At 43.8% G+C, this 22,171-nt stretch overlaps 2 protein-coding genes across 2 annotated transcripts in view; one reads left to right on the forward strand and one right to left on the reverse strand.

Annotated features, from left to right (window-relative positions):
* Window positions 1-895: 895 nt before the first annotated feature.
* On the reverse strand, window positions 896-5,198 carry DFFA (DNA fragmentation factor subunit alpha). Its single transcript, XM_075027383.1, has 6 exons — window positions 5,052-5,198; window positions 4,399-4,560; window positions 4,152-4,282; window positions 3,146-3,335; window positions 2,593-2,747; window positions 896-1,861 (listed from the first exon to the last, which is right to left on the reverse strand). The coding sequence occupies exons 1-6, from the start codon at window positions 5,146-5,148 to the stop codon at window positions 1,658-1,660; spliced, it is 939 nt and encodes a 312-aa protein (XP_074883484.1). The 5' UTR covers window positions 5,149-5,198; the 3' UTR covers window positions 896-1,657.
* A 1,120-nt stretch (window positions 5,199-6,318) lies between these two features.
* The window catches only part of PEX14 (peroxisomal biogenesis factor 14), a 78,759-nt gene continuing 62,906 nt past the window's right edge, over window positions 6,319-22,171 (forward strand). The window contains exons 1-2 of the mRNA XM_075027384.1: window positions 6,319-6,400; window positions 13,646-13,693. Coding sequence (XP_074883485.1) covers window positions 6,365-6,400; window positions 13,646-13,693 — 84 coding nt within the window. The 5' untranslated portion in view covers window positions 6,319-6,364. The remainder of the gene's footprint in view (window positions 6,401-13,645; window positions 13,694-22,171) is intronic.

The following is a 22,171-nucleotide window of genomic DNA, read 5'->3' on the forward strand; positions in this document are numbered from 1 at the left end:
CCAAGTTGAGCTTGAAAAAAGCAAAAGCATTGCAGCTTTTAGTAAGACTGAAAAACTGGTTTATAATGGAGAGAGTGGTAGTCACAAGCTGAGACATAAGCTTACAGAAAAAGCTTGCTGACAGCTAGTCTACTCAATGCATGCTATTTCAATTGGTAGCCAGTGTAATTAGCTTTGAGTGCAATAGAGCATGCTTCAAAAACTCTGTTGATGCACAGCCATATATGCTATTTCAGAAAGATTTGAACATAAAAAGCTTGTAATAAGTAGCTATTTAAAGCAGCAGGAAACCTTTACCCGCCATGGCCTATAATGTTACAAGCCAGAAGTGTATATTGTAAGAAGCAATTATTTGCCCTAGCAAAACAGACTGACCAAAAAGTTGACTGAAAGCTTCTCCCCTAAGTCTAGTTAATTCCCATAGAGGTGGCTTCATCTGAAGTATTTTTGGTTACCTGCTCAAAGGCACTAAACTGTTTAGAGTATTCATGAATCTAACTTCGAGTGTGCCATAATTCAACTGGAATGTCTACATGCAACACGTTCATCTGAATGCCTGCTGTAGGAATACTCACCAGTTGGCATCCTGTACCATTTAAGGTTATGTTACATCAGAGGGTTTTGCACGATACTAGAAAACATTTGTATCTACTAAAACTTTCTCTGAAGTTTCAGCTCGCTTTTCAGATTTTTTTCATATACATCTTCTGTTCTCATAAGAGAAGAAGAGATTGGGCCAGGTGAGAATTCTGGTGCAGTGTCACCAGTATGAACATGCATTCTACCTAAATACTTTGGACAGGTTAAATACAGAGTACTTCTGTATTTAATTTCTTCTTCCTCTATCCTTAAGGTAATACTGCACTTACTAGCACATTCAAAACTAATCCAACAGTAAGGTAAAAAGGTTTTAATGATATCAGAAAAAAAAGTCTTCAACAAATAAAAAATAAGCCAGTTAATACAAAAGCACCACGATACTACACTAATGATTAGGAAAGTAATACAGACAGGCCAAATACAAGTCTTCTGCCCCACAGCCTTACAAAGCAATTATTTCCATCTTTGCTGTGTTTTATACGTTAGTGCTTACACTGCACCCAAGAGGAGTTCCTTAGAGAAAAAGCACAGAAGTTAAAGGACTCTGAATTTACTTTAACTGATGAAATTAGCATGAGAATTCAAGTTCCTAGATTCCAGGCTGGAGCTTAAAGCCAGACAGCAGCTGGCTAACCTCTCTGCCCTGTTCATTAACTGTGCCTCAAAGTGTCTTCCAGAGGTCTTCCATCCTTTACATTGAAAAAGGTGGGAGGACAAAGTAAGCAAACTCCCTGGAGCTTCAGAAGCTAGATCCATCATTATCCGATGGAAGCTTCTGGCTCCCAACCAGGTATTCAAAGCTGAACCCTTACATGCTGTGTTTAGCAACACCATTGTCCTAGTATTCCGCAGAAAGTCAAAATCCCTTTGGTTACACATGATTTGAATCATCACAGGAGTTTAAGCCTCAGGACAATGTCCAGATTTTAGTTGTCTATAGCCAGACCACAGTCTGACCAGCAAACTATGGCTCCCAGGATATATCTTGCTTGTATTGATTCTAATGCAAAAGAAAAACCAAAACAAAACAGAAAAAATTGCGAGCAGCACTACAGTCTTATTTTTTGCGTTTTGAACTAGGCCAGTCTCCCCAGGGTAGCGTTTTCTTGCCCTTTGACGTGCTCCTTAGGGAATGCAAAGTCTGCACTTGTTGTAGACGCTTGGAGAGCTCCTGATCACAGGCTTGCTGCAGAGCTTCAGCTTTCTGCTTGTCCCATCTCAGAGCCGAGGCCAGGGCTTGTGTGTCTTCTTTCAAGACCAGCTGTAGCAAGACAGATTTCTCACAGTCTTTTCTACTGATGCTCCTCCACCACTAACCCCTCTGCCCACATTAAGAACAGCAGTAATAAGACACCTGTTTAATACTGGCAATTTGGTATTGAAGAAGTTCCCAGCTTTCATCACCTATCCTGTGGACTAGTGGATTTTCAATATTCTACCAGCACTTAGAGCTTGAATCTATATTCAGATGTTCAAAGGAACAGAAAGCAGTTACTTAGTTTCTACAGTAGGCAAAAACGAGGAGCAAGTTCATAGCATTAGAAAGAACACACTTTATAATGCGTAGTTTACCTAGACTTTCCTTTCCAAGCTATGGGTTTATTTACACTGTTTTCCAAAATAAGGAGGCTTTTATTTTGATTTGGGATGTATAAAGGAAATATAGCTAGATGCATCTGCATACAAAAAAAAGTTGCTGGTGAGACAGCTGAAGCACTGGCTCACTATGTTTTGGCAGAGATTAAAACCAAAATTATTTTGTGGCTTTTCAGAGGACAGACTGGAGTACTTGGAATAGTGTCAACTGGCTACTACAGAGGAGCTCCAAGCAGGGGATAATGTTACTGAGGAAGAGAAATAGATTAAATCTCACCACTTTGAGACTGAGATATATTGACATTACAGCCTCCAGAAGCAAGGACACCTTCCCCTATAACCTCTCTCTCCAGAAGGAGAGATTTGCCAGAATATGGTTATATCATTCTCACCCACCTCTAGATCTTGACTGTCCAAGCAGAGCTCTGGAGCAGGTTTCTCTTTCAGAGCAGCAAGGATCTGGTCACTGAGTGCTGTTTTGGCTGAAGTGCCTGTACTGCTGGTGCCTGTGTCAACCACATCCATCTCCTTTCTTGGTACAGTCTCACATTCTGAAAAGTAGCAGAATCATTATAGCCCATGACAAACACAGGACAGGCAAAGTGGCCTGGACTGCTTTGATGGTTTTGAGATTAATAAAATATGCATTCTATCTAGGTACATCCTCTAACTTAAGTAATCCTTAATGTTAAGGATGACTCCATGATTTAAGCTTTTCTCCCAGTATGCTTACTTCCAGGCATTCTGAGAAATGTGATGCAGCAGTGAGAGGACTCCTGCTCTCACCCAGTCAGAGAACTCTTACACTATACCAGCTATTACATCAACCACATTAAGAGCTGCTAAGCAAGTGACTCACTCCAGTCCTTTGCTCTGCCTTAATTTATTCCACTCAACTATTCCAGGCATCTCTGAAAGGCTTGTTCTCTAATATCCTAATGCTCCCTACCTGCTACTTTACTTAAGATACTGTCTTCATTTTTCAAGGCTTGTAGGTAGAGTTCCAGGAGCTGTCTTGACTGGCGTTCTTCTTCTCGTCTGTCCAGCACCTGCTGCAGGGTATCCTGCAATACTTGGATTTTGGTTTGACTTTGGGCAAGTTCTTCTGCCAGGTCTGAACGTGGTACGTCAATAAGCACCTTAAAACAATGAGAGTGCTCCTGTTACATGGACTGCCTGAGTAACTCATTCCATTACACTGATTACAGTACAAACAGCGAGCCTCCTGCATGACAAAGCCTCCACCTTCATGAAACCCTGCATGTTTCTTGTCATAGCAAGCCAGCCTGGTTATGAGAGGCTGTAGTAGCACTCCACCAGCCAGCACTCTTTACCAGAAGCCAAAGGGCATCCAGGAAGGTGTGGAATCACATGCATTTTTAACAGAAATCCTGACAACTCCTGGCAATCAAAGTACTGCTTCTTAAGAGTGCATGGGAATACGCAAAGGAAAGCCAATAGCCTGGCACTTGGGAAGCTGCATGTTGCAGGAGGACAAGAAGAGGCAGTTATCACCATGCCTCACTACATACGGGGTGTTCAGCAGTCAGATACTCCAGTCAATCAGCTCTGGAAACTGACAGCAGTTCTTCAAGCCCCTCTGGAGCAGATTTGGCATGCTGCTCAGCCTTCCCTTTTGGCACATTACACAGGTGTCTGGTTTTGAGGAAGGAGCCCACCTCAGTTGCCATTTGGCCAAATCTTGACTTTTTGCCCTCACGCTGCCAGAATTGGAAAGACAGCCTGTGAGGGACAATCAGTGATTAAGAGCATCCTCCTCAGATACTCGTGAGTGTTTCCCCTCAAGGACAAATTTGACTCTAGCACCACAGCCAAACAGCAGCAGCTGAACTAAGCTTGAGATCTTGTTTACTTACTCTGTTCTCTGCCATCTACTGAAATAAATGGATGATGGGCAGAGCCAAGGACAGGAATTAGAGGTTTCCCCACTGTACCTGGAGGTCTTCTTCAGACATCAAGATGATATTAGACAGGTCATCCTTCAGTTGCCTGGCCAGCTGCTTCCACTTCTCTGTAGCACTGTCCACTTCATCCGCAGACTCCGAGAGCCAGGTTGTTCCGCTGTCTGACACAAGAGTCATCAGTTTCATGGGTCATTACTGATCCACCTGAGACAGCCTGATTTCACTAGCTGTATTCCAAACCCCGCTCCCCTTCCATGCTCCCTCATCCACAGAGTACCTAAGCTTTTGCTGGACCATTTCTCGTTCTTGGCCAGTGCCACAAACTTGGTATTAGATGGCAAACACAAAAAGTAATCTTCATCATCCACAATGGTGCCATCTTCTGCCAGTACTAAGGTGATGGGCTCCCCGGCCTTATCAATGGCCAGAATCCCACTAGCTGCAGAACAGAAAAAAATACTTAATGAAATAATAAAACTGATGTATGCGCTGCCCTTTTACTACACCCACTGCAAGAGACAAGCAACTCTTAGTAATTTAGGCTGGAGACCAGGACCCATCCCCGCGCAGCTCTGCACATCAGCTCTTTTTTAGCACATACGAGTTTCCCCTCCAGAAACAAACATCCTCGATGCAAACCTCGGCATGCACACAGAAGGCGGCGCGTTTCGGTGAAACTACTTGCAGACCCTCGTTCCCACCTCCCTTCGCCTCCCCCCATCAGGAAGCGTCACCCGGAGACCTGCTCTCCCTCGGTCTAGCTCCACGGCACGGATCGGGCTTCTCCCAAAAACGGCGGGCGGGCACTGCAGCGAGCCAGCCCACGGCAGCCCACCGGGGACTGCGAGCTTTCCCCCCCCACCGGCGACGCGTACAACCCCGCGGTCCCCGTGTCTCCCCCCTCCTCCTCCTCCTCCTCCTCCTCCTCACCCTTGTCGCGCAGCTCCCGCAGGCAGGAGGCGGCGAGGCCGTGCTGCTCCCGCCCGTCCCTCCGCCGCACCAGGCAGCGCTTCAGCGGAGCCGCCATGGCCGCCGTCCGGCCCCCGGGGCGGGCGCGCTGCTCGCCGGGACGGGCCGCGGGGCGCGCTGGGACGCGGAGTCCGGCGGGTGCCGGCCGGTGTGCGGAGGGGCTCTGCTCCCCGGTAGCTGTTCTGGCATGCCGGCCTCGGTTAGCCCGGCCGCCGTTTCGTGTTTCGTGACCTCGATGCTTTGCCTCAGAGGTTATCTGAGCTGCGGGACGCTAGGAAGTACGTCTACAAAACCCCTTCGAGCGTGGGCAGCAACTCAGTTACTTGTAAAACAAGGTGATAGAAGGAGCGTGCCCAGGTCTGTTCGAGTAATACGCTCCCTTACAGACAAGTGTTGTGAAATTATAATATAAACAGAAAAAAAGCACAGGCATGCAATAACCCCGCCCTGGCGTGTATCTGAGTAGCACCATCGGGGTGGGAACCCCTGCAGCTGTGGAAGCAAAGGGCCTTCCTTATGGGAGCTCCTGCTGGGCCTACAGAGCCAGACCTGTCAGTTATGGTGGTACAAGGCCGGACCTGTCAGTTACGGTGGTACAAAGCTGGACTTCTTAGTTATGGTGGTACAAAGCCGGACCTGTCAGTCTACGGTGGTACAAAGCTGGACTTCTTAGTTATGGTGGTACAAAGCCAGACCTGTCAGTCTATGGTGGTACAAAGCTGGACTTCTTAGTTATGGTGGTACAAAGCCGGACCTGTCAGTCTATGGTGGTACAAAGCCGGACCTGTCAGTCTATGGTGGTACAAAGCTGGACTTGTTTGTTGGTTATGCCTCTCAGCAGGCTTCTGGGAGCCGTAAAAGTAAAATAGCAATGAATTATATCCATGGTTACAGCCATAAGCAGCAACGCCGAAGCAGCAGTGCACGACGGCCGGGCCGCACTGCCCGGACCCAGGCGGGTTTTGTCAATGGCCCAACTAGCTTTTCTGGGCAAGGAAAGCTTTTCTGTCAGGCAAGGTAGGACACTGCAACCCACACAGTCTCCGCAGCCCGGCCCCGAGCCGGCCCAACCGCTGGCTCCCGTCCCGGCGGGAGGCCGCAGAGGCCGGAAACTCACGGCAGGAGTGGTTCCCCCGCGGGGGCGCATCGGTGCCGCGGCGTTCGACTCGTTCTGCCTTGCAAGCGCGAGCCGGTGAGGCCGCGCGGGGCGCGAGGGAACGGCGGTGAGGGCGTTCCATCGGTTGGGCGGGGATGGATTAGCCGGGCCTGGGAAGATGGCCTCCTCGGAGCAAGCGGAGCAGCCCAGCCAGGTAGACGGGGCCGGCGCTCTGCCCGCTCGGCTCGGGCAGGGGGTGGCAGGGGACGGGCGGGGCGGGGTGGGGCGAGGGCGCCGCCGCCGCCGCCTCCGCGGGGGACCGGGCGAGGGGAGGGCGCCGCGCCTCTGCTTACCTCCCCCTCCCCTCCTTGTCCGTCCCCCCCCCCCCCCCCCCCGCCGCCTCCTCCTCCTCCCGCCGCGGCCGGCGGTGGGGGGCGCGCGCGCCGGCCAGTACCGCTCCTTTCCCCCTCCCCCCCCCCCCCCAACACCACCCCCGGCGCGCGCGGCCTCGCTGCCAACCGCCGCCCGCCCGCCCGCTCGCGCGCCGCCTCCGCACCTGTCGTAACGGTCACTGGCGATAGTGGGGGGGAGGGGGCGGCTCGGGTCGCGTCAGCCCCCGCCGCGGTGGGGCCCGTCGCCACCGAAGCCCGGTCAGCCTGGCGAGAGCAGCGGTACCGGCGGGGCGCGGGAGCGCTGACCCCGCGAGGAGGCGGTGGCCGGTGACAGCGGCTCCCTGAGGTGCGCGTTGTCCTCCCGTCCGCTACCCGCCCCCCCCCCGTTTCCCGCCTGCCCCCGGCCGGCCCGGCGCGGGAGGAACGGCGAGGGGCTACTGCTGGTGGTGCCCGGGTGAAACCGTGGAGCCTCGTCACGGCCGAGGTGACACTCTGTGCTGGGGAGGGCCAGGACGCCCTGCGTAGCCGTTCGGTGCGTCTCGGACATCGCTTTCACACCCCACCCCATGCCCGGTCGCACCGGTAGAGCTTCGCATCTCGGGGGAGTCGGTTGTGTAGTTTGGCATCCTGCCCTGCGTGGTAGCATAAGCTGATACAGGGCACGCTTCACCAAACAGCCAAATGCAGTTCTGATTGGAAGGGCTGTTCAGGCCAGGCCCCTAAGCATGTTTTCATGTGAGGGTCTACATATGAAACTCAATAAAACACTTGAATGGGGCCGGGGGGGGGGGGGGGGAAGCACAACCAGAGAGAAAAGAGGCAATTTCTGTGTTAGCTGGCTTTTGAAATGAGGTGGAGTACCAGTTAGACAAAATGTTGTTTCTGCCTTGCAACTGTGATGGAGAAAGGTCCTTGAACCAACAGCATAAAAGGGCAACGCAATGATAGACATAGTATAAGCATTGTCAAAAACTGAATGGGGAGGGTGAAAGAGAAGTATAAGTTTGCTAGCTCAAGAAACATACTAAAAGATGAAGGTATTTTTAAACTGGCACCTGAAATGAATGGGGGAGCCAGAGGGAAAAATGAAAGTACGATGTAGATGTATATAGCATAGGTTTCCGGTCACTTGCACTGGCTTGCTCATGATCCAGGGTAACACGTATTTCATTGCAAACTCTACCTACCTCAAATGACCTCCTGGCAGCTCTTTCATCTCACCAGTATCTCAGACAGACTCCCGAGTATGTGATATCAATGGAATTTTGTAAAATCCTTCAGGTGGCTGCAGAGGGTCCTCCTGCAGGTGGCAGATGAAAGGTCTGGCTGTTTCAGCAACGGGGAAGAAAATAGAGCAAAGTCTACCACCAAACATGCTTTTATGTGCAATCATTCAAATCTATCCACATTTGACTAAATCACTCTGAACCTTGCTGTTGATCCTTTTATTTTGGACTGAGGAGGCTGAGTTTGTAGGGAACATTTTTGAACTAAACTGAAATAGAAATGAATTACATAAAAATCATACTCTGACTAACCAGCACAAATCTCTCCCTAGGCTGTGAAAGGCCAAGTTACCAAACGCACGGTAGTTTTGCTGGGCAGTTTTGGATCGGCTGTGTGCTTTCATCAGTCGTAGTTTAAGGTGCAGGCATTACAGTCCATTCCTCATGCTTCGAGCAAATGCTTTCAGAACGAGGAAACCTGAAACAACCTGCGACTGGTCCATAAGCCACTTGGGCAGTCTACAAGGCTATTGACTAGAGGTTTCTGAGAAAAATCTGGTTAATTGACAGATGTCGTTGCCTGAGAAACATTCATGTTCTCTTGTGCTTGGATATAGTATCCTCTCATTGCACCCCCCCCCTTTTTTTTTTAACATTTATTTAGTGTGGCTTTATCTCAAAAGAAGCCTTGATGCTTGGAAATGGAAAAGTCTTGCTTTTGAATGGGCCTCGTAAATGTAGCCAGAGCACCCTCCGGGTTTTAAAATTAAGGACATGAAGAAAGTCACTCTGTCACTGTCTCCATAGTGAAAAATGGGAACGGTAACTCTTATGTGTAACATGGAGAGTTTTTCAAGCATTGTCTGTAAAGAACATAATGGAGTTAATGCTTGTGCTGCTGTCTAAATCAGGAAGAAGCTGAGGTAAGGCAGAATACCCAGGCTGCAAAGTTAACTTTTCATCGCAGAGAGAGTATTTTGCGTCAGCTCCTCTGAGGAAAGAGGTGTTCTGAAGCCACTGTGGGTGAAGATGGTCAATTAACTGCTCCCCTGCTGGATTCTGTCACATTGTATGCAGAAATGCTGGATTCTCAAGCAACAGCAAATTAGTTGTGCCCCTGTTGGCTCCTGGCCTGTCATGACTTCATTAGTGGCAGAGTTTGTTTAAAGGGCAGCTCTGGTGGTCTGCCTTGCTTCAGGTATGTGAGGTAACGCTCAAGTTCAGCCAGAGGGTAGCCACACTAACATTTACCCCTTTCACACACACACCAGGAACAGTCCTGCTTGTGTATTAACTTTTCTCCTTCCCCGCATTGTGTGCTTGTGTGGAGACAGAAGGGTTGTTCTGTCTGTCCAAGGCTGTTGGTGCCTGTTGATGACAGATACCCCTGTCTTCACCATCTAGTATGTGTCTTACACTGGCTGCACATTCCTCATCCAGAATGCTAGCTGAGCAGTGTTCAATGCTCTCAAATTCTGTTGTCTTGGATGGGATTTGAGAGACTCTTGCAGCTTTGGTTGGAAAAAAGGGGTGTAATTGAAAAATGTATAGCACAGTAGATGAATTCTTAAGGAGACAATTTTGGAATAAAACAAAACAATGAAAATACCTTTATTAGTCTAGCAGAATGTAAATGCCACTTCTCTCATGCAACCACTGCAGTTTTGACACTGTTATCAATGCGTGTAAAAAGTTGTCCCCATTGCACACTAAACGTTTAGAGAATTTTAAAAAATACTTACTTTCTGCCACTGATGATGTTTGTTTATTTATTGCCAAGCATGCAACATAAGACTATGAGTAGTAGCACTGCCTTGCTTAACATGTTTATGTTTGGGTCCTATCATGTTTTCTATTACAAATCTAGTTAGTTTAGATGCTGCAAAGGGAGTGTCAGATATCTTTTGGCTTATTATCTGTTTTTCTTAGTTTACTTTTCTCATTCTCATGAATTAATATATTGCCTCAAGCCTTGTGGGGAGGGGGGAGTGTTGCAGCTCAAATGAAATCATTTACATATAGAATTATATTCTAAAGGCAATAAACATTTCTACCAGAGATTTTAAAATATATGGGTTTGTTTAGAAATCATGTTCCTTGGGCCTTTAGCAATGTCTTTACTAAAAAATAAACAGAAGAAAAGATCCTGTCTCTCTGTTACTATTCTTTATAGTAAAAGAAATGGAAGAGCAAAATGATGGTATAGCTTGTGAGCAGAATAACTGATTTCCGATTTTTCTTGGCTGTCAGTATTTCTTTGATGCTGAGTACTTTAGCAGTATATTTGGTGAGTCTTCTTGGCTCAGCCAGCCAGCAGCCCAGTCCTCCGGCATTCCCGTAAATCCCAGTGGTGTGAGAGAAATTGAAGTTCTTTAACATTAATTGACAGTAGTGTTGTTGGTTTAGATAAATATGTCTAAATTTTTCCAAGCTGCTTAGTTTGGGACACAAAATGATACCTAATTGTCTGTACAATTACTTGCAGAAGCTGAGAATCCTGTAGCCCAGAAGTCAATGTGTAGCTGGTCTGTGTGAGTCGTAAAAGGCTGAAATTGTTAAAGCCAATGGCTGAATTTGACTTCGTACCAAAATGGTAGTGCAGCCATTGGGGTAGGATAGGCAGAGTGGATTCTGTATGTGGGATTCTTTTGTTTGTTTTATAACACTGGAAGGCTCACTATACTAACAACAGACTACATATAAATTTAATGTAAGAGACTGAGAAAGGAGAGATGATACGGTGAACAGAATGCATTGGTGTTCTAGCATCTTTTATACTTGGTGATGTTCTTCCATGAGGTTTAGGGGGAAAGCAAGCAGAGTACAAACACCAAAATCTTACTTGTTTTCTTTCTAAAGCTTCATTATGCCCACTTTGGATTGAGTGTACCGTCCAGCTGCATTTTTTCTTTAGGTAAGAGAGTAGTTAAAGCAAATTTCAAAGGTGTTGAAAGATGCCTGATTTGTTGCTCCAGAGACTTAATTCCCTATTTGCATTGTTAGTCAATATATAGGTAAATTTTCCTCCCCACTTGCCTGTAGCTCTTGACTGTTAAGCCTCTGGATTCTCTGCCTTAGAAGATGGTTTATGGTGAAGATAAGTGGTCTCTGGACTGTTATGACCATTGTTTTCATTAAATACAGGCTATTGAACAGCCATCGCGTGGAAGGGATGGAATCTTTCTTGGCTTGTCTCGGAGCTAACGTGTTCTGGAGGGTTACTATCCCCTATGTTATAAGACTAGTTCCTTGTTGTTACACTGTGACTTGTACTTGGAAATCTTGCTGGAAGGAAAACGCAGATCTTATTTTAAAATGATGATAGCTTTGGACAATGCAGTCAAAAGTACCATAAGTTATCCAGCTAATCCTATATGTGTCATCAGGTTATGTACCAGCATATGTCAGAATTTTTGAGTACTTGTCTTCAGGATCAAGACTCTTACCTGTCAATATAATAAATGTTTTCTCACAGTAGCCTAGGCTTCATTTCCAATCCTTCTTCGGGGAGTTTCCCAGGTTGGCCAAATTTTGTGTGGAGTGACAGTCCATAAATACTAGTGCAGCTCCTTAGGGCAGAACATACAAGCTCTAGTACCTTGTATGCTCTGGGAATTTTCTGAGGATATGAATTCTCTGGTGGTTTCTTTCTTCCTTTGTGACTTTACTGTCTGCACCACACATTCGTAGTTTTTTGCTTTTCAACATCAGCTTAAGTAGTTAAAACACTTTGAGTTTTCCTTGAAACATGCTACAGAAGAGCAAAATACATATGTTCTTAGAAAATTGAACACAACGCGAGTGGCTTGATGGAACAATTCCATGGAAATAGTAATTAACAGCTATAGGTACTTTTTTGAAGTATTCAACAGGAATTTTATCCATGCTGCTCTTTGTCTGCCTCTTCTAAGCAGTTCTGACTCTGTGCTAACTGAATTTGATGAGAATCTTTTCTTTGACTTCAGTGTGCTATGAATCAGGCCCCAGTATTTTAGAGTATTAGCTGTATTAAGAGACATGTGTTAGTCCTGGGGTTTGGCTGAAGAAATAAAATAGAGCATATGCACCAAATAAGTTTATCCATAACCTAAACAGGTTCAGTTAACTTATTAATAAACCATACAAGCCATATTCTTCTGTTGATTCTCATATGTTTTCCGTATTTTTTGAGGAGTGGATGGATCTCGAGACTATTCATTATTTTGCTTTAATCCAGCTATAAAAAATTTGAAAGCAGATATACTACACATATAAAAATGGGAAGCCAGTGACAAGGTTGAAGAGAGAAATGCCCTTTTCTTGGTATCACATGGCATTGTCTCCACTACAGACAGACCAGGCAGTGTGACTTCCAGTATGGTGTTGAAGCTGATATTTGCAGTGGTTATGTCAAGTGAATTCTTAGTGGCTGAAATTTTTGCAGATATATAGTGGAGTAACAAAAATGACGATGGCTGCACGTGAAGAGCCTAAGGGCCTCTCTAGAGAATCACTGCCTAGCTGTAGGATCTGGCTGGGCCCCGGTGATGATGCTTATGTCTGGAAGCAGCTGAGTTGCAGTATATTTGAGTTTCTGGCACCCTCTTGTGGTAAATAATTATTTTTATCTTTTTTTTTTGCATATTTTGTAGATGGGGGAAAAATATGTGGAGCTACTTTGGAAGTGTGGTATATTGCATAAAAGTGATGAATACAGTTGGAGGACAAAAAGTCACTTAAGGACCTTTATGCTATCGCTTGAAAGTTTTGTCTTTCCCTTTACTCAATGAATACAATCTCTTTTCTTCTAACTGAGCCTCAAAATTTGTCCTCATTACTAATAAAACTGCATTTTTTTACCATTGAGGTAACCAGTATGTGTCACCTCTCCTAAGATAAAAAACCCCCAGTGAAGGCAATATGGTTTAGACCATCTTAACATCATGTGAATCACATTTGAAAGTAGATAGTTGGCCAACATAAGATTATTTTATGGTAAAACTTACATGACACTACCTTGGGAGAGAGGGTATATGCTAGTTATACTGAGATCAAACTGCTTTTTTTTGGCAGTGAAGAAAAGGCCAGAGAGTAATTCTGTAAAACATGGGACTATGCTAAAATGCTATGCCTGTTGTTGATGAGTGACTTTTTGTGAGGTTTAGTTAAATCATAGTTGTTTTGAAATCTTGAGAAGAGTAGTGCAGAAAACAAAGGGTGCATTACTGGATCGCGGAAATGGGAGAAGCTTGGTGTCAAGTTTAGTCCTTCTAGTGAGGAGAAAGTGAACCATGGAATCAGAGTGAGGTACTTTTGCATCCACTTCAATAGCAGTACTTTGGGCTTCTGCAGCATTTCTTCCTTTCAGTATTGCAGAATTCTTTGCGGATGTCAAGTACTCATCAGGTCCCTTTGAGACAGGCAAGTTATTATCCTCATTTCATATATGATGAAAATGTCCTGTCTTATACCATGCCGTGTTGCAACCAAGAGTTTAGCAGAGGGGGTCCCAGTTTCATGCTGTGTTTGTTCACTGCACCATGTATTTCAGAATTTGAGTTAGGGTGAACATTTTGTTTATGACACTTCTCAGTGGTCTCTCTGGCTCTTAACTGCTGGCTCACTAAAGCAGGTTCTGCAGATTCTGTGAATTCTGTTGTCTTAAATGGGGACTGCTGGAACTAATTTTTTTCTGTGATTCTGACCTTTTTGTCTTCAGTCCATCACAGAACTGCTACTGATAGCAGAAACAAGCGTGTTTGCCTAAATCCTGGCCATAGGAAGAGTGGTCTTAACAGACAAGTATTTCTAATTGTGTCCATCAGGTGGCAATGTAACCTCACTCTTCTCTTTGCTTTACAGGCTGGCTCCTGCCCTGCAACTGAAAATGCAGTATCTCGGGAGCCACTGGTAAGTTCTTCAAGAAGCAGCATATAATTTCTTGCTGAGAATATAATATACATGAGTTGTTATCTTTGCTGCATCATTTTGCATCCATTGTTTTGCTTTTCTAAGGAACTAGTGCTTTGTGAAAAAGGTGTAAACTCCCTTATGTTGCCCTGCTGTTGACCTCTGAATTCTGACCTGTAACCATAGCCTCCTGTCTTTCTGGGGTTAGACATGGGTCACCTAGGCCACAGAGTTGTCCTTGAGCACGGACTGCCTGTCCTAAGTGTATGCAATGTATGCTCTTGATCAGTGCTTATTTAGTAAAGAGTCTGAAGAAAGACCTGTGCAACATAATTTAAACTGAGATTCTTAGTGCTATTGTCTAATAAAAAAAGCCTCTGCTGCTCAGAGACCTCATTCAAGCTGTCTTTATATTCAGATGCACTCAGAGTAAGCTTAGAAGTGTCTGGCAGCTGGCAGTGCTTGTGATCCAATGTTTTCACTCTAGAAACGTCTTGGAAAGAGCTCTGGGATTTTTTGTGTATGAGGACAACTAAGTGAACCCTGTTTTGTTTTCTTTTTTATGGTGACGCAGAGTGGGAAGTGAGCCACCCCTCTCTGGAGCTGCAGTATATATTTTTTTTTTACAACCTCCTTTTTCTTTTTTTTCCTTCCTCTTCAGCCATCTATAACTCAGTCGAAACCTTGCCAAAATTCTTAGCCCGTGTTATTGTCCTAAACATATAAATCTCTAATTGAGTTTCTTTTCTGGCTTTCATTTGGTGATCATAGTGAATACAAGCTGTTTGCAGTGAGAAGACTCAAGTACTTTCCATAATGGTGTGGCACTGGCCACATCAAAGTATTTTTGCCTTGTAACTCTTCTCTGGAGAACCCAGGAGATGATTTTTAAAGGAGGGAGATGTGAGTAAAGACTGTGAACTGGGAAGGGTCAGTAAAGTGCATCTAATGAGAGGGCTGTTCGTGAATTCTGTTAATCTCTGCAGTGAAAATCTCTCTAGTCTAGTAACACTGTGACATCCCTTAATTGCATAGAATCTGTATGTGAGATTACCTGAAGTTGTTATTGACACCATGTACTTTGTGATGGATTTGGTGGTTTGGTTTTTTTGGTGTTGCGTTTCCCCCCAACCCCCACCTTAGGAAGGTCATAGCAGGTGGCAGATCATCACAGCCTGTGCTGGTCAACAGCTTGTTCTCTTTCTCAAGGCAGATTCTAACATTACCTTTGATTTAATTAATTTCTTACTGTATATGCAACTGAATAATTGCTCAGAGGAAGCACATAGCAGTTGTGTATCTTTCTGTATAGGTGTGTTTTCCTACCACATAAAAATATTTACATGTTTAAAGAACTCCCAACATAAACTTTACTCTCACAATGGTGAGTCTTGCATGTGGGCTAATTAAAGCCCTTTGAAAGGTGGAGATTTTCTCCTTATTTTATCTTTTTTTTTTTTTTTTATATTAAACTCTCACAGTCTTTGTCACGTTTGCTTAGGAGTCATTATTGCTTCCAGCTGAGTATCTGTAGAAGCCCTATTAAATGAACAGTTCAGTTCTGTGAGCCAGATGACCTAACTTCCACCACACTACTGTGGCTTCTCTGTAGCCAGGATCGTGCATGCTGCCTTCTAATGCATGCAGTAGATCTCAGTCCATAAAGCAGACTTGTAGGCACACGGCACCATGTCACAAAAATGTTTACGGAAACACCAGAACAAACTGTGGCATGAATCCAACAAATGGCTCTGTATGGGAAAGCCATGTTCTTGGGCATATCGTTGCTGACTTCAAATCTGGTGTTAAGCTGTTGAAGAAGACCTGCAGAATCCAGAGGAGGGAGAAAAGACTCTCATGACCAAATTCTGCTCTGTACCCCCTCACTTTTTTTGACTTAATTGGTGACTGAAAGTACTCAGTGGTTCACAGGACTGAGACCTGTTCGGAACATGTCAGTGGTGTTATGCACAAGTGGAAGAAAGCAATAGAATTAAAACATCTTGCATTGCATCAGCAGATGTCATTATAGACTCAAACTGTTTTTGTATTGTATTTGTGATTCTAATGGGCACTGTATCCTGCAAGGTGCTAAATACCTTCTGCTCTGAGCTCAGTGGCACTGTCTTCTATGTAGTCTGTACCCCTACAGCCTGCTGCTTTCAACAGGAGTCTAGGAGAAGCAATGATTTCTATTTGTTTGCAAGAGGACTTCAGTGTTCTGCAAGATCATGTAGCAGATGCGGTTTGACACATCATATTGTGTCCTGTGCTTTGGGTCTTCAGAGCATACCTTGCTAAGGTTTATGGCCTTACTGAGGCCTCTAGAATGGAGCCCTACAAACTCATGTCAGACTCCTAATTGCTCTTTCTTCAACCCACTTCTGATGTTTTGAACTACCAAACTGGAGATAAGGGACTCCATGTCCATGCCATTAATCCCTTGAGTTATCCAGTGTCCTTACAATAAACTGTCCCAACTGAAAAATACTCCCTAATAAGAGGTCATTGTGTTATAGTACTGACAGTGGAGAATGAGTTGGAGGGGGATGGGAGAAGCTATAATTTTTGCAGCAGAGAGCGGACACTCATTTCCCTAGCTGTCGGTCTTGGCCCATTAAAATTTGCCGTGTAGCTCCATAGTGGGAAGTGTAACCTTGTGTTAGCAGAGTGTCAGCATCTCGCTCTGCTGCTGTTTACAGCCACGTTTGTCATCGTCAGTGCGGGATCAGCTTCTCCTTGAGTCCAGCTTATCAGTGAACACTGCTGCATCCCTTTCTGCTTGTATGTGCAGCCACCTCTGATAATCCTCTGAACACTTGTGGAATTGGAATAGGTTTGTCTTTTTGCAGCCACTCAAAGCAAAGCCCTGGGATGTGCAAAAGATGTAACTACATAGGACAAAGCCCCTTTTTGTGAGGTTAAAGCATTAGGAAATCCCCTTTTCTTCTTGAATCTTTGTTTCTTTGATTGAATTTCTCTCTTTAGTATAATTATGCCATCTTTTTTGCTTCTCTTTTTAGCTTGTTGTTTCTTTCCCTAGCAGTATCTTGTAGCTTTTTAACTATACTGTGCTCCTTTTGAGATGTTTTCAAGAGCTTGAATATGTTTGCTGTTGGCCTTTGCTTTCTACCAAATCTGCTGCAGTCTAAATTACAGCTATGAAGGTTATACGTATGAGAGCCTCTAACATGAGCCTGGGTTGCAGGAAGAACCTAAGGAAGCAGAGCTTAGAAGTGAGGCCTTTCCACATACTGCTTGTTTGTTGTTTGGTTTTGTGTTTTTTTTTCCTGCCACAAAACTTACTCATTCCCTTGCTGGTGCTTGATAGCTGGAAGAAGTACTAGTTGTGAATATAAAAGTGCTGGTTGTAAATGTAAAATAGTCCCGGGGATTCTCACTAAGTTACAAAATCCCTGGATCATGGTATGAGGAACAGGGTATTTTCTTTTGCAGGATTATTTAACTTTTCTTCTTTTATTTTTAGCATGTGCTGTTTCTTTCTGTTTGTGGCTGCAGATGATAGCAGTTAGCACTGAAATATGGACATTTTATTCCCTTTTTACAGGCTGTTGAAAGGTACAAGGTTGCAAGAATTACTGCTGCCTCTACAGCAATTAATGTAGAGTTTGTTGGGATATGCTGGAGCCCTCATGGCTTTTCCCCACCCTTTGTTAAACTGATTTTGAAATTTTTAAGGGTCATGATAATGGCCAGAATGCTTTTAACACCACTTTTTGTGCAAACATCATAGGGTACACTGCAGACATAAATTGTTGTGTTTAGGGAATATGTCTGTGTTATCTCCATTTTCTAGAAAAGCTAACTGAGATATACAGGTTAACTGTTTAGCCAGGTTCATCCAGCAAGTTGGTGGCACAGATGTGAGACCTAGACTGTTGGCCTGGTAAATGAGGTAATTTCTATTTCAGGGGCTTCATTCTGCCACTTTTATGTCTTTGGAAAAGCCTCTAGCCTTGCATGTGTAATACTTTTTAGAAAAGTGATTGTGGTGTACTGCTACTTCTTTAGTTCATCCTTTTTCTGGTTTTGACTACTTTTCTGGTGATTGAGGAATAATGAAAAAAATGGAGAGCAGAAAAGAGACTTGACGTTTCTAGATCCATCACGTCCACAGGCACAAAGTCGCATCAGTCTGTATGTCCATGCTGAACACATTTGGTGTTTGTATGCGTCTTTGCTTTCCTGAACCACCAGCTGAGATCTCAAATTGAAGCCATGATTTGGGCTTGGTTATGGGCATATTTAGTTCCTCTGCGTTTTTTGTGTTCAGTTGCTAGGTTTCCTTGGAAGTAAACCTGTAAAATTTGTGATATGTGTTTATAATGGATAAACTTTTGAAACTGAAGCTGGACAGTTACCCTTTTTTCAGCTGCCTGGATTTGGGTGCTTAGCATTCAGTGACAGACAACAGAATTATTAGATCTTGTCTGTTTCCTTGCCTCCTTTTAAATCTTATCTATTCTGTTAAGCTTCCTCTTAAGTAGACTGTGGTTAAAGAGAATTTCATTTAGATTTCTGAGGAAGGAGCTTTGCAATTGAGACTTTAAGTTTGACTAGTTTTAGCTCTAACTGGTGTAATTAGAAGTTGACAGAGCCTAACACTAACAATACCATTTTCTTTAACCATGTGAACAAAACCATGAGTGGGAATGAGGAAAGGTTACAGAAGTGTGTCATAAGATTTGAGAGAACTTGTTGGGGCTAATGTTAGTTAAGAGTACTCAGAATGCACTTTTTATGAACAAATCTTTAGGCACGTTGAGAATCCATGTCTCCTTATGAAGTAGTGGATGCTCTTTCTGCTGATAAACCCTACAGAAAATGAGATACATGGAAATTTTTTGCAGATTCTCCTTTGCCTGAAAGTGTTGTTTGAAATGAAGACAAGAATGGTATTTTCACTGAAAACCTCATACTTTGTTTTCTGGAACACATTCTTGCACAAGGGATACCATGTAGTATCCTTATCCTTTCTTTTGAAGCTCGAAGGTCCTAGTCTAGATTTGTAGAAAAACGTGATTTTTTTCAGAGGGACTTTTGTTTCCAGAAATTATGTGAGGGACTAGAGTGTACTGTACATTTTTGCTTTCCATTTTCCCAGCCTTTATTGTTTAAGACAAGATTAATACCTGTTTACTGTACAAATTTTCAGTCTGCCACAATGGGTTTATTCGAAGTGGTGGCCTACACTGAATGATTCTCTAAAAGTAAATCTATCCAGAGGGGATTTCCAGACAGCCAGAGTCAGTAGGCAACTAACTTACAGCCCCCAGCGAAACATTAGTCAGGGTAATTTACCACTGTCAGCAGGAGAGAAAGAGAGACTATCAGCTTTGTGACCTCCTGTACAGGCAGTAACCCTAGTGGTGTGATAATGCTTCGGTTTGTTTGGGGAGGTCCTGAATGTGTTGCTGTGGATTCCCAGTGCTGGACAATAATTCCATTAGGCTGTGGAGGGCAATTGCTGTGCAAATTTTGGTTTTATTTGGCCAGGAACAGGGAGCCAGAGGTGTGTGACTGCCTTACACAATATCCTTTGGTTTGCTGCAAAGAGAGTTCTATGATTTACTAAGCAGACCTCTGTTGTGTTTGACCTTCTGATAAGTTTGAGATTATTGGGTTTTTGCCTGGTTTTGTTTCTTACTTCTGTGTGTTCATTGACTTCTCTTGTTCATGCAAAATGTACTCACATAATCTGTCAATTTCTTTTACTCTGTTGATTTAGACAAATATATTAATATGTGCAAAGCACGCAGATGCAAATTTACTTACTGAGCATAGTTAAAGGAACACTGTCACGTCAAGTTAAATTGCCCATCTGAAGTCAATGGGAAAGTTTTCTTGGAATTCCTTTAAATCCTGGTTTTAAAAGAGGGTGGACTATAATAGTTTGGGATATAACTTCTGTTGTAGCATTATATGTGAATCTATGAAAGCTAGAAACTTGCAGTAGTTACAGGCCAAAGCAGGTTAAGACCCTATCAGACTGTACAAAATTTAATAATGGCTTTACCTATCCCTAAGAGCTTACAGGTTAAATGACACTAGAGCCGGTGGGTGAGGCAGCATAACAACTAGGATAGGTACAGTAATTTTCTATTACTAACAGTCTGGTGAGTTAGCAGCTTACAATCTTTTCTGTGCGCTTGTGCAGAAGAGAGCTCTGAAAGCAATTTCTACTTGCTTTTCAGACAAACCAACATTACTGATCAGAAGATTTTTAAGATGGTTTTAAAATAGTTGTAATGCTTTAAGTTGTTCTTTACAAAACGTGCAAGGAAATTGAAGTACTATGAGTTAGCTTAGAGTCTTTTTTTAATGTTGGATATGATTTGACTTCCAGAGATCCCAGATCTCTCACTAAAGGTAAAATGGAAGCTACAGTGCTTTGTGACATTGGAAAAAAACACTGGCACACAGTTAGGAAATACTTAACATTACTTGATATTTTCCCCCTGAGAAAAATGAATTTAATTTTTTCGTTTATGTTCACGTGATGTTTTGGAGGTCTAAACATGCTATGCCTACAAACAATTTCTTACAGACCATGGCCTGCTTTGCTATCAGCTAGCTGTTGTGTATTTGTTGGCAGGCCAGCTCTTTGCCTGCTCAGAAAGATTGGGAGCACTTTGCTGTGTGCATCCCAGCTGTTGGAAAGGGTACCTATTAATTTCAAACAGGTGACAGCACACAGCAAAGAGGTGCCTGCACAGTGTGCACTTTGGTAATGATGGGTTATGGGATCAAGGTGAGATAATAGTATCATTTCAGCTACATGTGTGTGGAAAATATGCTATGTGCAGAACAACTTGTAGAGGGCAGCAATTGCCCACAGTTCTTTCTGCTTAGGGAGAGGAGGGACCAGCTTAAGAACTTCACAGGAATGTCTGCCTTTTTAGCTTTCTTGAAATAACTTTATGCAGGAGACTTGTCCTCTGGAGTGCCTGTTGACCCCGCATTATTAAATTCCTAATCTGGAAAGTGTTGCTAGAGATTCTTAATTCCTGTCTTACCTCTGATACCACTGAGCAGTTTGACTTCTTTTGCACATATTCAGATGCTGCCTGTGTCATTGTTACTGCAATCAAAGAGTCTAGTGACAGCTAGTGATTCTTACAAGATTATAACTGCCTACATGTGATATCTTTCTTTGCTTCTTGGCTTCTTCCTAGTTTTACCTGGGAGATCATGCCATAAGAAAAAATTTGCAATGTCTATGGCATCTTTGTTGGGCCTTAGAGCAAAAGGTATGTTGCATCTTCATGACATTGAAAGTAAGGTAGCTGGGGCACAGAAGGCAGAATGGGTTATTCAAGAACTTGAAAGAACTTTCACCAACTTTGATGCACAGGAGTACATCCTTCAGATACTTCTGATGCCAGCACCTTCAGAACCATGGTTTGCCAAACTAGGAGGTTCAGAGTTAGTATAATTCTTGGATTTGGAGTTCCTAACCAACTTACTGGAGAAGAGACTTTCCCTGCTTTTCATGTTTCTTGTATTTTTCCCTATGTCACTTATATTGCAAATCCTTCCAAACATCTTAATAGTTTGGGGTTTTTTTTTGTTTTGGTTTTGTAGGCAAGTTTATTACATAGCGCTCCTCCTTGTTATAATTGTACAGACCATGTCCTCTTTCCACTTGTGATCCCATAACACACCACTGCTACTTTGACAATTGCCTTTCTGGAAAAGTAACAATGACAATATACATAGTTTTTTAGTAAAAGAATTTTACAGCTGCAGAGAAGCAGGAGAGAGAGCTTCATATCATCAGCCACACTCACAATATGCCCCATGTTTTTACATTATCTGTTATCTTTTGGTTAGAGCAGGATTTTCCTCTGCTGTGAACTTCCTAGTGTTTTGTCAAGCATCTGAATGGCCTGAATGATGGTATTCCTTGGGATACAATTTTACAGCAGAGTACATCTTGCTGGAATGGAGTTTCCCTGGTACACAGCGAGAATTTCCTGTGTCTTCCTTCCAGCTTGCTTCTCCTGTTTGTTTTGAGTGCCACCCTAAGTGATTCCTTTCCTCCTTAAGCGTCTGCACCCTTCAGATGTTTGCAGACAGTTATCACATAATTTCTCCTTTCCCCCACCCCCATCCTGGTCTCTTAGCCAAGCTCTACATATTTAGCTCATTTAATCTTTCCTCATAAGTCAAGCTCGTAATTGACAGCTCTGACACGAAGAGTCGCATTGGTTACACATGCTGCCAACAGGATATAAATACTTTCTGTGCAGTGATTGAGAATTACAGTCAAGACTGAGACGAGCCCGTGTGCCCCCCCCCCCCCCCCCGACATTATATTTTTGACAACCCCTTTCTCAACATTGGATTGCCACAATCCTGTAGAAATGGACTTACTTCTTACTCTAGTGGTCAGCTGCCAAGCACCCAGTATGCTTCAAAGTAGTGGTATCAGGTCACTTGGGAAATTCAGCACTA

This window comes from Buteo buteo, chromosome 5 (genome assembly GCF_964188355.1).
Source record: "Buteo buteo chromosome 5, bButBut1.hap1.1, whole genome shotgun sequence".
Lineage (NCBI taxonomy): Eukaryota > Metazoa > Chordata > Aves > Accipitriformes > Accipitridae > Buteo > Buteo buteo.

Coding starts and splice junctions, on each gene's coding strand:
- DFFA (XM_075027383.1), bottom strand. CDS start 5,148: ATGGCGGCTCCGCTGAAGCGCTGCCTGGTGCGGCGGAGGGACGGGCGG. Junction 4,561..5,051: donor GCGGGAGCTGCGCGACAAGG/GTGAGGAGGAGG, acceptor TCTGTTCTGCAG/CTAGTGGGATTCTGGCCATT. Junction 4,283..4,398: donor ATGGTCCAGCAAAAGCTTAG/GTACTCTGTGGA, acceptor CTCTTGTGTCAG/ACAGCGGAACAACCTGGCTC.